The sequence below is a fragment of the Stenella coeruleoalba genome (genome assembly GCF_951394435.1).
Source record: "Stenella coeruleoalba genome assembly, chromosome: 6".
Lineage (NCBI taxonomy): Eukaryota > Metazoa > Chordata > Mammalia > Artiodactyla > Delphinidae > Stenella > Stenella coeruleoalba.
In genome coordinates, this window is record NC_137151.1 from 41,655,529 (window position 1) to 41,670,657 (window position 15,129).

Consider the following 15,129-nt stretch of genomic DNA (forward strand, 5'->3'; position numbering starts at 1 on the left):
AAATTGTCCCTAACTCCTTCCATCCCAAACAACATTGCAACAAACCACACCGATATGTCTCCTTACAGACCTGTGAGGAATTCTCTCTGGGGCATACCCCCAGGAGTAAAGGATTGCTTGGTGGTAAGGTACACACGGTTATAAATGATTTGGGTGCTACATGCCAAACTTTCTCCAGAATGAATGCATCGGTTCACACTCTCTCCACAATGCAGAAGGGATCTCCTCGCTCCATGATCTCATCAGCATGCAGCATTATCAAACTTTCAGTTTTGCAAGTTGATGGCTATAGGACATTACTTTATTGTTGCATTTATTTTTATTCTTCTGACTTGTGTTTCAGTTAAGCATCATGTCACCTATTTAGAGTCAGTCAGGCTCTGCATTCCAAGAATCGCCTGTGCATAAACTCTGACTATCTTCTACTGAGTTTCTCCTTTTTTTTTTTTTTGAGAGAACTCCTGATGTGCACCAGGTAGTAATACATTGTCAACTTTAGGCTTGGCAGATATCTCCTCCAAGTCTCCCACTATCTATTTACCTTGCTGATGAAAGTCCTTAGTGACCAGATATTTTTAAATTTGATCCATATTGTTCCATAATTTCATTCTTTATTGTTTGTGGGATTTGCTTTCTTTTTTGAATTTTTTAAAAAATTTTAATTGAAGTATGGTTGATTTATGATATCATGCAAGTTTCAGGTTTACAGCACAACGATTCAGTTCTATATATATACATATATATATATATATATATATGTATATATATATTCTTGTTCAGATTCTTTTCCCTTATAGGTTATTACATAATATTGAGTATAGTTTCCTGTGCTATACAGTAGGTTCTTGTTGGTTATCTATTTTATACACAGTAGTGTATAAAATCCCAGTCTCATAATTCATCCCTCCCATCCATCCCCCTTTCCCCTTTGGTAACCATAAGTTTGTTTTCTGTATCTGTGAGTCTCTTTCTGTTTTGGAAATAAGTTCATTTGTGTCTTTTTCTTTTCTTTTCTTTTTTTAGATTCCACATATAAGCGATATCACATGATATTTGTCTTTCTCTGTCTGGCTTACTTCACTTGGTATGACAATCTCTCAGTCCACCCATTTGCAACAGCAGCAAATGGCATTATTTCATTCATTTTTATGGCTGAGTAATATTCCACTGTGTGTGTGTGTGTGTATGTATTTATGTATGTATGTATATATGTATATGTATATGTAGGGGTGTGTGTGTGTATAGATATACATATATATGTATATATATACACCACATGTTCTTTATACATTCATCTGTTGATGGACATTTACGTTGCTTTCTTGTCTTGGCTTTTGTAAATAGTGCTGCAGTGAACATTGGGGTGCAGGTATCTTTTCAAATTATGGTTTTCTCTGGGTATATGCCCAGGGGTGAGATTTCAGGATCATATGGTAGCTCTATTTTTAGTTGTTTTAAGGATTGCTTTAGTTTTTATTATAAACACATTACAGATTGAAAATTGTAGTATATATAGTCAGCATGTTTAATAACATATAATACACCACAATGTTGATGGGACTGTAATACACCAAGCCATTTCTACGTTCCTCTTTTATTAGATTTTTAAGTTGATTCCAGTTTTATACTAAAATAGTTATAAATGCAGTAAACCTACTATTGCTTGTCAATTTTTCTTTTATATCTTCTTAAGAGAATTTCTAAGCCTAGATGACTTAATTAAATCACAAGACCATTTTTAAATGACTGTTATGTATTGACATACTGCTTGCCCAAGGAGTCTGTATGTTTTTTGTAACTAGTAACAAAATGGTCAGTTTAATCATAACTTTGAAAAACTGTGTAGTTTTTATACCATTGGAAATTGAGTAACTATTAAATAGTATACCATAGTTGCTATAATTTGTATTTCTTATGTAAAATTTCTTTCCATAGCCTTTTCCCCATTTATCAGGGAACTTTATATCTTTTTATAAATTATAATCAGTTACTGCAATAGTAACAGATGCTTATTCTGTCAAGTACTTGGATAATTGCTTTACTAGTAATTCTGAAATAATACTCTAAAATAGGCTATATTACCGCTTTCAATCTTACAAATGGAGAAACTTGGTCACTTGTATCAACCTCTCCTTCTCTCAATCTTATTGCATGTATAGTTGGTATCAGATTTTTAGCCCTGTCCTCTGTTTAAAGTAGGTTGGATTTTTCCCTCTTGCTAGAAGATGTTTGAGGCCAGGAAGCAAAAATTGTTCGTTTATTTCATACCATCAACAGTACAAAGGGGCTTCCCTGGTGGCGCAATGGTTGAGAGTCTGCCTGCCGATGCAGGGGACACAGGTTCGTGCCCCGGTCCGGGAAGATCCCACATGCCGCGGAGCGGCTGGGCCTGTGAGCCATGGCCGCTGAGGCTGCTCGTCTGGAGCCTGTGCTCCGCGACGGGAGAGGCCACAACAGTGAGAGGCCTGCGTACAGCAAAAAAAAAAAAAAAAAAAAAAAAACAGTACAAAGGGCTTCAATTGTCACTTAATACTATTTTATTAATCTCAAAGTTTTCTACTCATAAATACATGACAGGTCATCCACATTATATCTTGTGTTCTTATTTTTCTTTCTTTCCCTCCTCCTGTTCCTTTTTCTTTAGCTTCCTTTCCTCTTTCATATATTTTTTCTTTCTAAGACAAGTTTGACCTATCTCTGAATACAACAAGAGTGGGTGGAAGGAAGGAGAACTCCTTGGCTGTATCTTACATTTGTAAAGGGACATAAATTTAACTTTATTTTGAAATGAAGTTCTAGAAATCTCCCCAAACAGACAGACGGGGTTGAAAGCCGAAGACATTCAGCATTCAACTTTAGTTTTTCTTTGTGAACATTGAAAGTATGCTTTTTCTGATAAAGTTTAGAAATTCCTGCATTTTGGTACATCTATCCCCAAAAGCTAAGTAGCCCAGGTTTCTCTGAAGCTCTCGGAGACCTTAGCAAAGAGCTGTTTTCAATTCTTTAATTGAAAACAACTTTAATTTATGAAAGCCCCCGACAGCATGTAAGCTATTTCCGTACCCTTATCTCTCCCTCTATACCTTTCAAGCCTGCCCCTTCGTCATCTCATTTGTGGCTCTGTACATCTTATCATGGCTTTTCACTCTGCTCTGCTTTTCAGAGGGACCTGGGAAGAAGTACTTGAGGGTGAAAATATGGACAGAGAGGTATTTGGGAAGAAATCGAGTAAAGGTAGTGCAGCGTTATGTCTACTAGTGTGTATTTTCATCCTAGAGCCCATGGCTGTTAGACCTTAGTTTTTATTTGTTTTTTCTTCTTTTTAAACAATTGTTTCTCAGAATAGACTCTGTAGAACATGATACCAAAGTACCCTCCTAATGTAAACTTTTTTTTTTTTTTAGCATTTTCTGCTCAAGATCCCAATAACTTCTTCCAGGCTTCGTCTGTCTTTCTCTCTTTTTAATGTTCCATAATGAGGACTGGAGGGAAGGTTTGGAGAGTATGGAATACTGAAGTTAATTTGTAAAAGGTTGCTTGAGTTTCATGATTTCCAACACATGCTCTGTTATAATTTCCAACTTCTAGTAACCCTTCGAATATATAAAGCTTTTACATTTCTTGCAATAGTGGCAGAGATGTATATATTTATACATCAGTGTCTCTTTGACCCTTTTTTTAAAGCAGAGGCAAATTACAAGAAGCTTAAGAGAGAAGCAATAAGTTCTTCACCTACCAGTTTGAGAACTAGTCAGAACACTTAAACAGTGTCCAAGTGATTTTTCAGTAAATCAGTCAAGGACACTAGAGTAAATCACATTCACCCCCACCAGAGGTACAGAATCAAGTCAAATCCAGTCAGATAACAGAGGCAGGTGGCCCAGAGTGAGTCTGAAATTTACAAAGTAACCTCACATATATTTTCCTCTGACTTTTTCGTTTGTCACCGTGTCATTACCAAAGGAGGCATAGGAGAGGTGAATGTAAGTTATAAGGCTTTGATGTTAGAGCAGATGAATACGTTAAACCTGAGTTCAAGCTAACAGATTCTTATTACGATAACGAATATCTTAAGGGCCATTTTCCATCAAGCGTTCTTCAGATAAGCTGTTACCAAGCTGCTGTTATTATGTGCTGCCATCCGGTGTCCGTTTTGTAGAATGCAGAGTTTTTGGTCAAGCTGATGCCTGTGTTGAGTTTTCTTTGGTTTGGGGGTTGTTTTGTTTTGCTTTGTTTTTACTTTCTACCTTTACAACTCAGGATTTGTTTTAGGGAAGCTCTCTGAAGTGTCTCACTTGGAGAAATTGTCCCACCAATTTCATTAATTGTAACTAATTGTCCTTATTAGAATTTAGTTCTTCCTCCTTCCTAATTACATTAAGGATCTTTTTCCCCCCTTAGATGTGATGTCTTGTAACAAAAAAAATTAAAATAAATAGCCTGCATTTATTGTCCCAGGATATATTTCCTGTACTGAATCACTAGTGTCAATATCAATCCCTTACCTAATTGTTACTTGTAAATTCATGCGGAGACTCTCTCACCTATTCCTGGGACCTCTGACTTACTGAAGTTGGACATTTCCTGACCTATGTATCTTGTTTAGCCCTCAAGTCTGTCCAACAGCTTGGTGTTTATCTCTCTGTGTGGAAAAATAAAAGAGAACTCCCCCAAAGTTAAGATGATGAAGTGTTGATGCATTAATTGGCTCCCATCAATGGATGAAGTTACTTGCTGGCCATCTTGGGAAGGTAGAGATGAAAGGGCTTCCAGGTCAGCATTGCAGAACAGCCCAGGTCAGGCTAAGAAGTGCCCTTGTTCCAAGGAGAAAGATGTTCAAGTAACTCTTTGACAGCACTTGGGTGTCTTCCTCTCTCAGAGTCTATCATGAGGCTCTGCATAGACGTGCCCAATATGACTAAGGGAGAATTGCATGCCACCTGCTCTAGAGACAACTGATACAGCAGAATGAGCATGGCCTTCTAAGTCCAGAAGACTTGGTCTGAATCCCATATTTATGACTTTGATGCCCTTGGGTAGGATGCAACCTCACTAAGCCTCAATTTTTTTATCTGAATGTGGAGGATTTGTTTCTGTGTTTACTGCCTGTCTTCTCTGAGTTAGACATAAATGCCTTGAGGTCTCTGCTATTTGCCTTTATATATTCAGTCCTTGGAATTGTATCTGTCCTGTGGTAGATGCTCAGTAGATACTTGTGACTGTTTTGGGGATTAAATTACTTGACACAAAATGCCAGGTGCCATACCTAGCACAGAGTGAGAACCAATACATGCATAATAGCTTATCTTATTGAAACACATCTGAGAAGTCAGGAAGCCCTCTAGAGAAAGCTCAGGTATTGCCACTAGAATTATAAATTAGAAAAAGATATACTAAACCAGGAATGTTAGATACTTTTAAAACAGTGCTATGAAAGACTTATCAAAACACTTGGGAACTAAGGAATAAATAAGGGAAATGCAAGAAGTAGGTGCTTTTGTAGTCCTTGTTAGTAAATAACAACAAACAGGGCAGGAGTAATCTAGATGTGTGACCCTCCTGAAATTTGAGAACCCATATATTCTTTTACTCAAAAACCTTTGATAAGCACTCACTAAATGTCAGATATTGTGCCGAGGAGCGGAAAAGCTCCAGGAGGTCATGGTGTTCCCCTCTTTGGGGGTACTAGGAAAGTAGAGGGACTTCCTTTCCATTCTGAAAATCGCTTCATCCTCAAAAGGGCTATTTTTAAAGTCCTGCCTAAGCCCTCTAAACTTGAAGGAGTTACTCGCTCTCTGAGTTGAATCTCAATACACCGAAAAACTGTCACCTATAAGGATTTGGTTGCATACAGAAAGCATTAAAGGTACAAGTCAAGGCAAAACCTTGCCAGTTGATCCTATTCATACTCCCTCCAGAGCTGACAGTGCCATCAAAAGGCTTGCTGTGTTAGAGTAACTGGTGAGAAAGCTTTTCTGCTGATATCCTGAGAATTACAAGCAGCACAATGGGCCAAACACATCAAATGGGGAATGGACTTGAAAGATACTGTGAAGAAAATAGCCAAGTCTCTAGACTACTTCATTCAGAGAGGAAGGTTCTGACCTAAGTCATAGGTTAAAAGATATTCCCATTAGGTGAATTCTTAGCCACTCCTAGACTAGAGGATTTGGAAACACTTTCTGGTTTTAGACTCCCTACTGAGTGCAGGTGAGTCTACTCATCACAAACCAGAATAATCCCCTAGCAGGAAAGAGAAAGAGGTGGTGTCATGGTTAGAAGCACATCCCTGCTTCCGGCTTCTTATGAGGAATTGAAAGACTCATCATGTGACTCCTTTAAATCAGCTCAATTCCCAAGAGAAAAATAGAGCTTGAGAGTGGTGGGCCTTTGACCAATCCTTCTAATTAACATTAGGTAAAACAGTTAATTTGACAGTCCAGATGGCTTATACCTTGTCACAGGCTCTGCACTCTAGCTTTTATAATTTGAGACTTAGGACCCAAACTATGGTGAAATCTGACATTGACAATCTCCTTAACCAAGAAAACAGTATATTGCTCGTTTGGTTCCAGAACACCTCAATAAAGAAATTAAGGCAACAAAGAGAGTCACATGATTTTTTTTGGTTTCCCCTTGCATATAAATTTATGTTTACACTCTACCGTAGTCTATGAAATGTGCGATAACATTATGTCTAAAAAACAATGTACATACCTTAATTCAAAAATACTGTATTGCTAAAACATGCTAACCATCATCTGAGCCTTCAGTGAGTCATAATCTTTTTGCTGGTGGAGCGTCTTGCCTTGATGTTGATGACTGCCGACTCCTCAGGGTGGTGAATACTACAGGTTGGGGTGGCTGGGCAGTTTTTGAAAATAAGAAAATAATAAAGTTTACCTCATCAATTGACTCTTTCTTTCACAAACGATTTCTCTGTAGCGTGCAGTGCTGTTTGAAAGCAATTTACTCACAGTAGAACTTCTTTCAAATTGGAGTCAGTCCTCTCAAACCCTGCCCCTGCTCTATCAACTAAATTTATGTAATATTCGAAATCCTTTGGTATCATTTCAACAGTCTTCACAGCAACTTCACCAGAAATAGATTCCATCAGAAGAAACCACTTTCTTTGCTCATCCATAAGAAGCAATTCTTCATTCTTTAAAGTTTTATCATGAGATTGTGGCAATTTAGTCACATCCTCAGGCTCCACTTCTAATTCTAGCCCTCTTGCTATCTCCATCACTTCTGCAGTCACTTCCTCCACTGATGCATTGAACCCCTCAAAGTCATTCATGAGGGTTGGAATCAACTAATTCAGACTCCCGTTAATGTTGATGTTTTGACCTCTTCCCATGAATCAGGAATGTTCTTAATGGCATCAAAAATATTGAATACTTTCCAAAAGGTTTTCAATTTACTTTTCCCATACCCATCAGACGAATCATGACCTATAGCAGCTATAATGTATTTCTTACATGATAGAACTCCTTGATCCATGGGCTGCAGAATGGATGTTATGTTAGTAGGCATAAAAACAACATTAATTTCATTGTATATCTTCATCAGAGCTCTTGAGTAACCAGGTAATTTGTCAATGAACACTAATATTTTGAAAGGAATCTTTTTTTCTGAGCAGCAAGTCTCAAAAGTGGACTTAAAGTATTCAATAAACCATGTTGCCAAGAGATGTGCTTTCACCCAGGCTTTGTCATCCCATTTATAGAGCACAGGCAGAGTAGATTTAGCGTAATTCTTAAGGATCCTAGGACTTTCAGAATGGTAAAGGAGCTTTGGCTTCAACTTAAAGTCACCAGCTGCATTAACCCCTAACAAGACAGTCTGTCTGTGCTTTGAGGCTTTTGAAGTTGGGCATTGACTTCTCTTCTCTAGCTATGAAAGTCCTAGATGGCATCTTCTTCCAATAGAAGACTATTTTGTCTACATGGAAAATCTCTTGTTTAGTTGTAGTCACCTTCATTAATTATCTTAGCTAGAGCTTCTGGACAACTTGCTGCAGCTTCTACATCAGCATTTGCTGCTTCACCTTGTACTTTGATGTTACTGAGACAGCTTCTTTCCTTAAACCTCATGAACCAACCTCTGCTTGCTTCAGACTTTTCCTCTGCATCTTCCTCATCTCTCTCAGCCTTCACAGAATTGAAGAGCATTAAAATCTTGCTCTGGATTAGGCTTTGGCTTAAGGGAATGTTGCGTCTGGTTTGATTTCTGTCCAAACCACTAAAACTTTCTCCATATCAGCATTAAGACTGTTTTGCTTTTCTATCATTCATGTGTTCACTGGAGTAGCACTTTTAATTTCCTTCGAGAACTTTTCCTTTGCATTCACTTGGCTAACTGCTTGGCACCAGAGGCTTAGCTGTCAGCCTGTTTTGGTTTTTGACCTGCCTTCCTCGCTAAACTTAATCATGACTAGCTTTCAATTTAAAGTGAGAGAGATGCAACTCTTCCTTTCACTTGAACACCTAGAGGCCATTGTAGAGCTACTAATTGGCCTAATTTCAATATTGCTCTGTCTCAGGGAATAGGGAGGCCTGAGGAGAGGAAGAGAGATGGGGAAAGGCCAGTCGGTGGAGCAGTCAGAACACACATAACACTTATGGATTAAGTTAGCTGTCTTATATGGGCATGGTTCACGGTGCCCCAAAACAATTACAATAGTGACATCAAGATCACTGATCACAGATCACCATAACAAATATAATAATAATGTAAAAGTTTTAAATACTGCGAGAATTACCAATATGTGACACCGAGACATGAAGTGAACAAACACTGTTGGAAAAATTGCGCCAGTAGACTTGAAGGCAAGGTTCAGTTTGTAAAAAAACACAATATCTGTGAAGCACAATAAAATGATGTATGCCTATACTCTTTAATCTTTAAAAAGAAACCCACAACATAAATTAGTGAACAGATTTTAGGCTTCAGAATCGGAGAAACTGAGTTTGACTCTAAGTGTATGGCCTTAAGTAAGTTACCTAAACACTCTGAACTTTGTTTTCCATATTAGTAAATGGACAGATTAGTACCTTCATCTTTTTTGCGAAGCTAAATCTCCAGTAGACAAGCAAACTTATACTAGGTACTCAAAATAATTTATGCTAATTATTATTTTAAAAGAGATCATGAAAAACTGAATTAAAAATGGAGCCTCTAAAACATTGAAAAACAGCATTCTATTTTTCTTTTTGAAATGAAATTATCTTAAATTGGAAAAATCTTCACTTGTATTCATAAAGACATTGTTTGTAGTTTATAAGATCAAAAAGAAATTTACTGTATGTAAAGTGCCAGAACAATTCATATTACTAAGGTTCCAATACCTGCAGTTCTTACCCTATTCAGCTTGTTCATCAGATTCACCTAAGAGGGAATATTTCACAGCAGTTCAAAGTTCTAACTGTGAACCATGAGGTAATCGAATTTCATGCAACTTCAGTTCTAACCAGTTCCAGTTCCAAGTTTAAGAAAGGGAAGAGTAATGCCAACACATTCTATAAACGATCAACATCTGAAAAAGATCAAATCAGAACCATTTACTCAGGGCTTGCTATAGACAGGAAGCAAATAAGGTATAGAGTATCTCTTGCCAGGAGATGAAAAATATAGTGGGAAATACAACAGGCAGGTTAAATATAGGTTCCCTCATGCCTGGGGGTGTCCCATTCTCCTTGGTTACATATGGTCAAAGTAAGGGGTGGAGATAAAAAAGATGCCCAGTCTAGAACAGCAGTCCCACCAATGTTTACTCTATCTTGGGCCATCTAATATTATGACCTGCATAAGAAGAAGGCTACAGGTGTTGCAATTCATCTTGCTGCTACTGTTACCTAAAACGAGAAATGGGAACTAAGGCAAGGGAAGAAAAAGGTCTATGTGGTTTTCATTTTTCCTCCATCTTTTTCATCATTTGATTGAAAAAGTGACTATTTGAAGACAAGTGGGTCCAAGAACATAGTGTTCATATTTGCATGGTGGAAAATACACATTGTGTTTGTTTTGTTTCTGTTTATCCAGTTTTTTTTCTTTTTAACACAGTGATGTATCATTAGGAAAGCTTCAGGCATGTAAGAGCAGCCTAATCTTGTAAATATTAACTTTACTGAATCACAGCTGTCCTTTAAATCAAGCCCCTAGAGACTATGAGGCAAGTGGAACTAAATTACACAAAGATCTCAAATGGTCATTTAAAATGTATCTTTGTGTAGTTTTCTATGGATCAGAGTAGTCTTTTTGTAAACTTTTTTAAAAAATCACTTTTGTAAAACGAATTCAGCTATTCTGAACTGAGTGTTAAACCAAAGCAAACTGCAGCAATATGATGTAATAGAAACTTATGTATACTAATCTCCTTAATCTTTTACCATCTAAAACATTTGTCTTTCTTTATGACACAAATATATACACATCTGCGTATTGAAGTAATACATGTTCAATGAAAAGGAAAATCAAAAGCTATGGTTTCACTCTCTGATTTAACTATTGTTATATCCAGCTTTTTATTTTTTACCCCCATGCCTAAGTTTAATCATTGACTCAACAAATACATATTTATTGCCTACTCTGTCCAAGGCACTGTTGCTTGTCACTGGGGGTATCTCTGTAAGGATGAAATGTTTTCTGTCGATTTGGAGCTTTTTATTTAATGGGGGAGAGAGAGAAGTGAAATTTACAAAAAAAAACTTTTTAATTTATCCTAAGTTCTATGTGAGGAAGTCATGGAAGACATATTTGAGGACATAATATTTGAACTTCGATGAATGGGAATTGATAATCAGAAGGGGCTGGGATGGGTGAGGACAATCATAGGTAAATAGCACAGCATGGTCTTATGAACTACATATTATATTATGGTCTGCATTAAAATCTTCCCACATCAGGATTCTGCTAAGCACAGGGTTCATTAGTCCATTGTATGACTCCATTATATGCAATTTACATAACCTATCTCATTTTTTGATATTTTAGATGCAGAATTAAGAAATGGTGCACTTCCTTCTTATGTACAGAGCCTTAACTTATGAGATGATTTCTTTAGGATAAATTTAACTTCATAGTAATGGGCTTGTTCAATCAAAAGATATACACATTTAAAAATATTTTTTAAAAAACATATTGCCAAATTCACTCCTGAAAAGTTGTTTCCACTCCCACCAAAACTGTATGGGAGAATCCATTTCTCCATACTCTCAGTAAACCTTGGTATTATTCCTTCTAATTTTTGCCAATTTGATTGGCAAAAAAGTAAAAAGCATTTGACTCCCTTTATTTGCATTGAGTTTCAACATTGAAAAATATTGTGAACTAGGCAGGCAAATTAGCTGATTAGTTTTGCAGACTCTGATGTATACTAAACCAATGAAGAGATATAACGATGAAGGACAAGGTTCTGATTTCTATTTTTACTTTGCTGTTTTTGGTTTGCTGCAGAAACATAGACTTTTTATGGAGTGGAAGACATGGATACACGAGGTTGGATTTTTGATAGCTGAAAAAGATTTGGGGAAGATCTACAAATGATGAAACTTTTACTATAAATGCCATGATATATAAAAATTACAGAATATTTTTATTATTTTTTTAATCTAAATTCCATACCACCTGTAGATTTTAATAAAGAAAAGATTATTAGGAATTCTGGTTAAAAATAAAGTTAGTCTCTACTTATTCCAAATGTTGCTCATACAATACCTGTGAATGATTTCTTCAAGTGATAGTGCTTTTTTGCTTTTTTCTCTCCTAAGGAAAAACTGGTCTACTTCCTGGATTGTTCTTTCTAGTCGAAAAATTGAATTTTACAAAGAATCCAAGCAGCAGGCTCTGTCTAATATGGTGGGTAGTTCTCTGTTTCTACTATTATCATGTTTACAGAAATATCGTTGAATTAAAAGTTTGGTTTCAACAGAAATCACACTAAAGCCTCCAAGCTATCAACATCTGAAAGCAGATGGAGGAAAATGACTCAATAAACTTTTAATCAGATGAAGGGAAAATAGAACTTAGTGTTTGTTTTATTAAGTGGTGCATTTGGAGAATAATCACAAAATGAGATGAATGGCAAGCAGCTCTCTAGTAATGGGAAGGTAACACTTTAAATTAAGGTGCCATTTATAAATGCTTTATTCTTATTTATGAAATGATCACTAAATGCAGCTACTTGCTCAAATAATGTAGTATAAAGTATGTTATAAAATGCATTAGTAATAAATACTTAACGGATGAGACTATGGAAAGCTGTTTTAAAGAATATTATAAGGCATAAATCGTATTAAACCATGTATGTGCATCTTTAATACATGAATTTAAGTTGTTATCTAGCATGCTATAAAGTGCTTCACACATTAATAAATAATAATAAACTGTTTATAAATGATACCTTAATATAGGGTGTTACCAATGAGGAAACACTCTAAGTTAACAGTGATTTTTTATCTTAGTCTAACTGTGACATTCACTGCATCCAGCTAACCTTTCTGAACAGTTCTATGACTCCATCTAATGGAACTAATACAATTTCTGTATCCAATAGTTATTACAAAGTGAAATTTGTAGGGCTTCTTGATTTGTACCTGGAGGAGGGCATCATATATGCCCACAGAGATTTGACAGTGATAGTCGGAGCAATTCTGAGCTAGTTACTGGGGCAATTCAAGCTCAAAACCTTGCTGCCCGAACACCAGAGCTGCCACACGATGTTGGAGACAGTGGGCAAGCAGCATATCTGACAGCCTCCTGAGTAGGAAGGACTCTGGGCAGGAACCAACCTGCCATACCCCAACGGCCTGATGGGCAGCAGGGAAAAGGGGTCTCCTGGCAGGAATTAACCACAATGAACTAATTTGTATTTGGCAGGTAATAAAACGATGGAAGATTCTTTGCTTTCCAGCCACTAGTCGTGTTTGCTATGTAATCCTCTTTAAATAGGAAATAGAAAATCATTTGCTAGGAGATTTTTTTTTTTTTTTTAAAGGAGAAGATTTTAGTAAGAACAAAAGGTAGCATTTGGCTTGCTCCTGATAATTGCAATAGCCTTTATCCCCAAGTAGCTTGCTGATTTTGGAGTCTCGGTGCAGTCCAATCTGTAAACTAATTATGAATAAATTAAAAATATATCTCAGTCCTTTGTATTTTTAATTTAAACTGCCTCAGAAATTTGTTTTAGGGTTTTGTTTTGTTTTTATTTTTTGGCTACAGTAATGTTGAGATAATCTTTTTAAGAAAAATAAGGTATCCCTAAAGGCTAGGTACAAAACAACTCCCATCCACCCACGGGTCCTTTGTCTTCCCTTTGAATGAGTTCTAAAGGGGAAATCAGGAAGGGAGGAAAGTCACTTGCCTTGCTGAATTTGGCTGCTGAGAAGATGATCTTCATCCTGCTGGGTGAGAAGAATTCCATTGGAGCAGAGTTTATGTGAATGTGCTGGGATAATGGGAGAGATTAGATTCCAAGTTAAAGCATTTGGTTTATTTTTATTTTATTATTTTAGTCTCCTCATACCAGGAGATAGTTATCAGGTGCTTAATTTCGTACAGGTGGAAGAAACTCCCCCTTACTGTAGGCAAACTTTGCAAGTCAGCTCACTAATTGCATGCCTCTAGTTCAAGCTTCAGAACTGTTGTAAATTGACGATAGATTTTACTTTTAGAGGAAATTTGTTAACCCCTTTTTTTTTCTTTTTTTTTTTTGGCAGTCCCTATTTATTACTTCTAGTCCCATTTTCAGTGCTCTTATGGTTTCTCCCAGACACTCATTGTCTTCAAAGCAAATTCTGGGCAGGAACTAACTGTGTTTTGTGGTAGTAGGGGAAAGAATTGCAGATTCCTGTTTGTACTGCATGGATTGTCTTGCTAGTCAAGTTCTTGGATTCATTTCTAACCAAATATTAAAGGCCTGGTGGGATAGCCCACATTTACCAATTCCAGTCTCAGAGAAATGATATGATGATTACCAGGCCTTGATGAAAGATACTGTGGTTTTATTTTGAAAGAGATTTATGCTCAAGTTTCTGAATTTCTCTTGTGCCCCCTTACACATGTCCTGGTATTACTGTTCATTGTACTTCTGGGAAAGTCTGTCCTTTTCTCCAAGGGGGTCTGTAGAAGCTGCCTAAGTGAGTGCAAAATGTGGCTTAAAAGACTAAATGGCATTTTAATCTGTACAGGAATGATCTTTGAATGTTAATGCAGTGGTGAGACAAAGCAGCAGAGTAGCTAGGAGAAGGGCTTTGAAGTTCAACCATAGGGAGCTTTATTCTAGTTTTGCCACTTAGGAGCTGACAAACTTATTCAACTGCTTTGAGCTTCAGAATCCTCATCTGTAAAGTGGAGATAGTAATATTTGCCAAGAGAATTAGTAAGGAATAAAATTAGTTAATAAAATAAAAATATGCATAGTAGCCATAAAATAATTATTATATTCTAATATACTCCATTAAAATATAAATATACTGTATTCTATAGTACATAATATAGGGTATAGTATAATTATAACTTATCATTATACTATCTTAGTTTTGCACTTGAATTGATTCACACGTGCGTAGAAGAAAAGGTATATTAATTCAAGGAATACCAGCGTGTACTGTCTCCAAAAAAAGAAATATGTATCCATAGGCAGCATAAAATATTGTGTCTGAGCACTGAATAATTCTGAAAATGAAGCCATTTCTCCATTTGGGGTTCTAGATGTAATATCCTGCTTATCCATATATATTTTCCTGGGACCCTCATCTTCCTTCATTGTCTCTTAACCTTACTGCTTTCACATTTAATACAGAATGTCACACGGTGTTGTGCCTGATCCCACATTCCATGTTTGATTATATTTCTTTCTCACTGAAATTCTGTCAGTTCATAACCAAGTCACATTTTTATCAAAAGCAGCCTCCCCCTGAAAAGAAACACAGTCACTTTGCTGGTGTGTGTAAATCAGAGATTCATAGGCTCTGGGTCCTCAGTGACCTATTCAAGGAAAAGGAGGACTGACCTATTCTGTTTTTCTTTTTTAATGACATTAAAGAGTAAAGTACTGCCTACTACTACTGTCACTTTCTAACAGAAAGGACATTGTATAATACCCCAATCCTAAATCTAGGTGGGATA

At 36.6% G+C, this 15,129-nt stretch overlaps 1 protein-coding gene across 7 annotated transcripts in view; it reads left to right on the forward strand.

The window, feature by feature from the left end:
• Nucleotides 1-15,129, forward strand: part of ARHGAP15 (Rho GTPase activating protein 15) — a 622,596-nt gene that overhangs the window by 98,652 nt on the left and 508,815 nt on the right. For all 7 annotated transcript variants that reach the window (XM_079924573.1, XM_079924572.1, XM_079924570.1 and 4 more), the window contains one exon: nucleotides 11,772-11,859. In XM_079924573.1, the coding sequence (XP_079780699.1) occupies nucleotides 11,772-11,859 (88 nt within the window). The remainder of the gene's footprint in view (nucleotides 1-11,771; nucleotides 11,860-15,129) is intronic.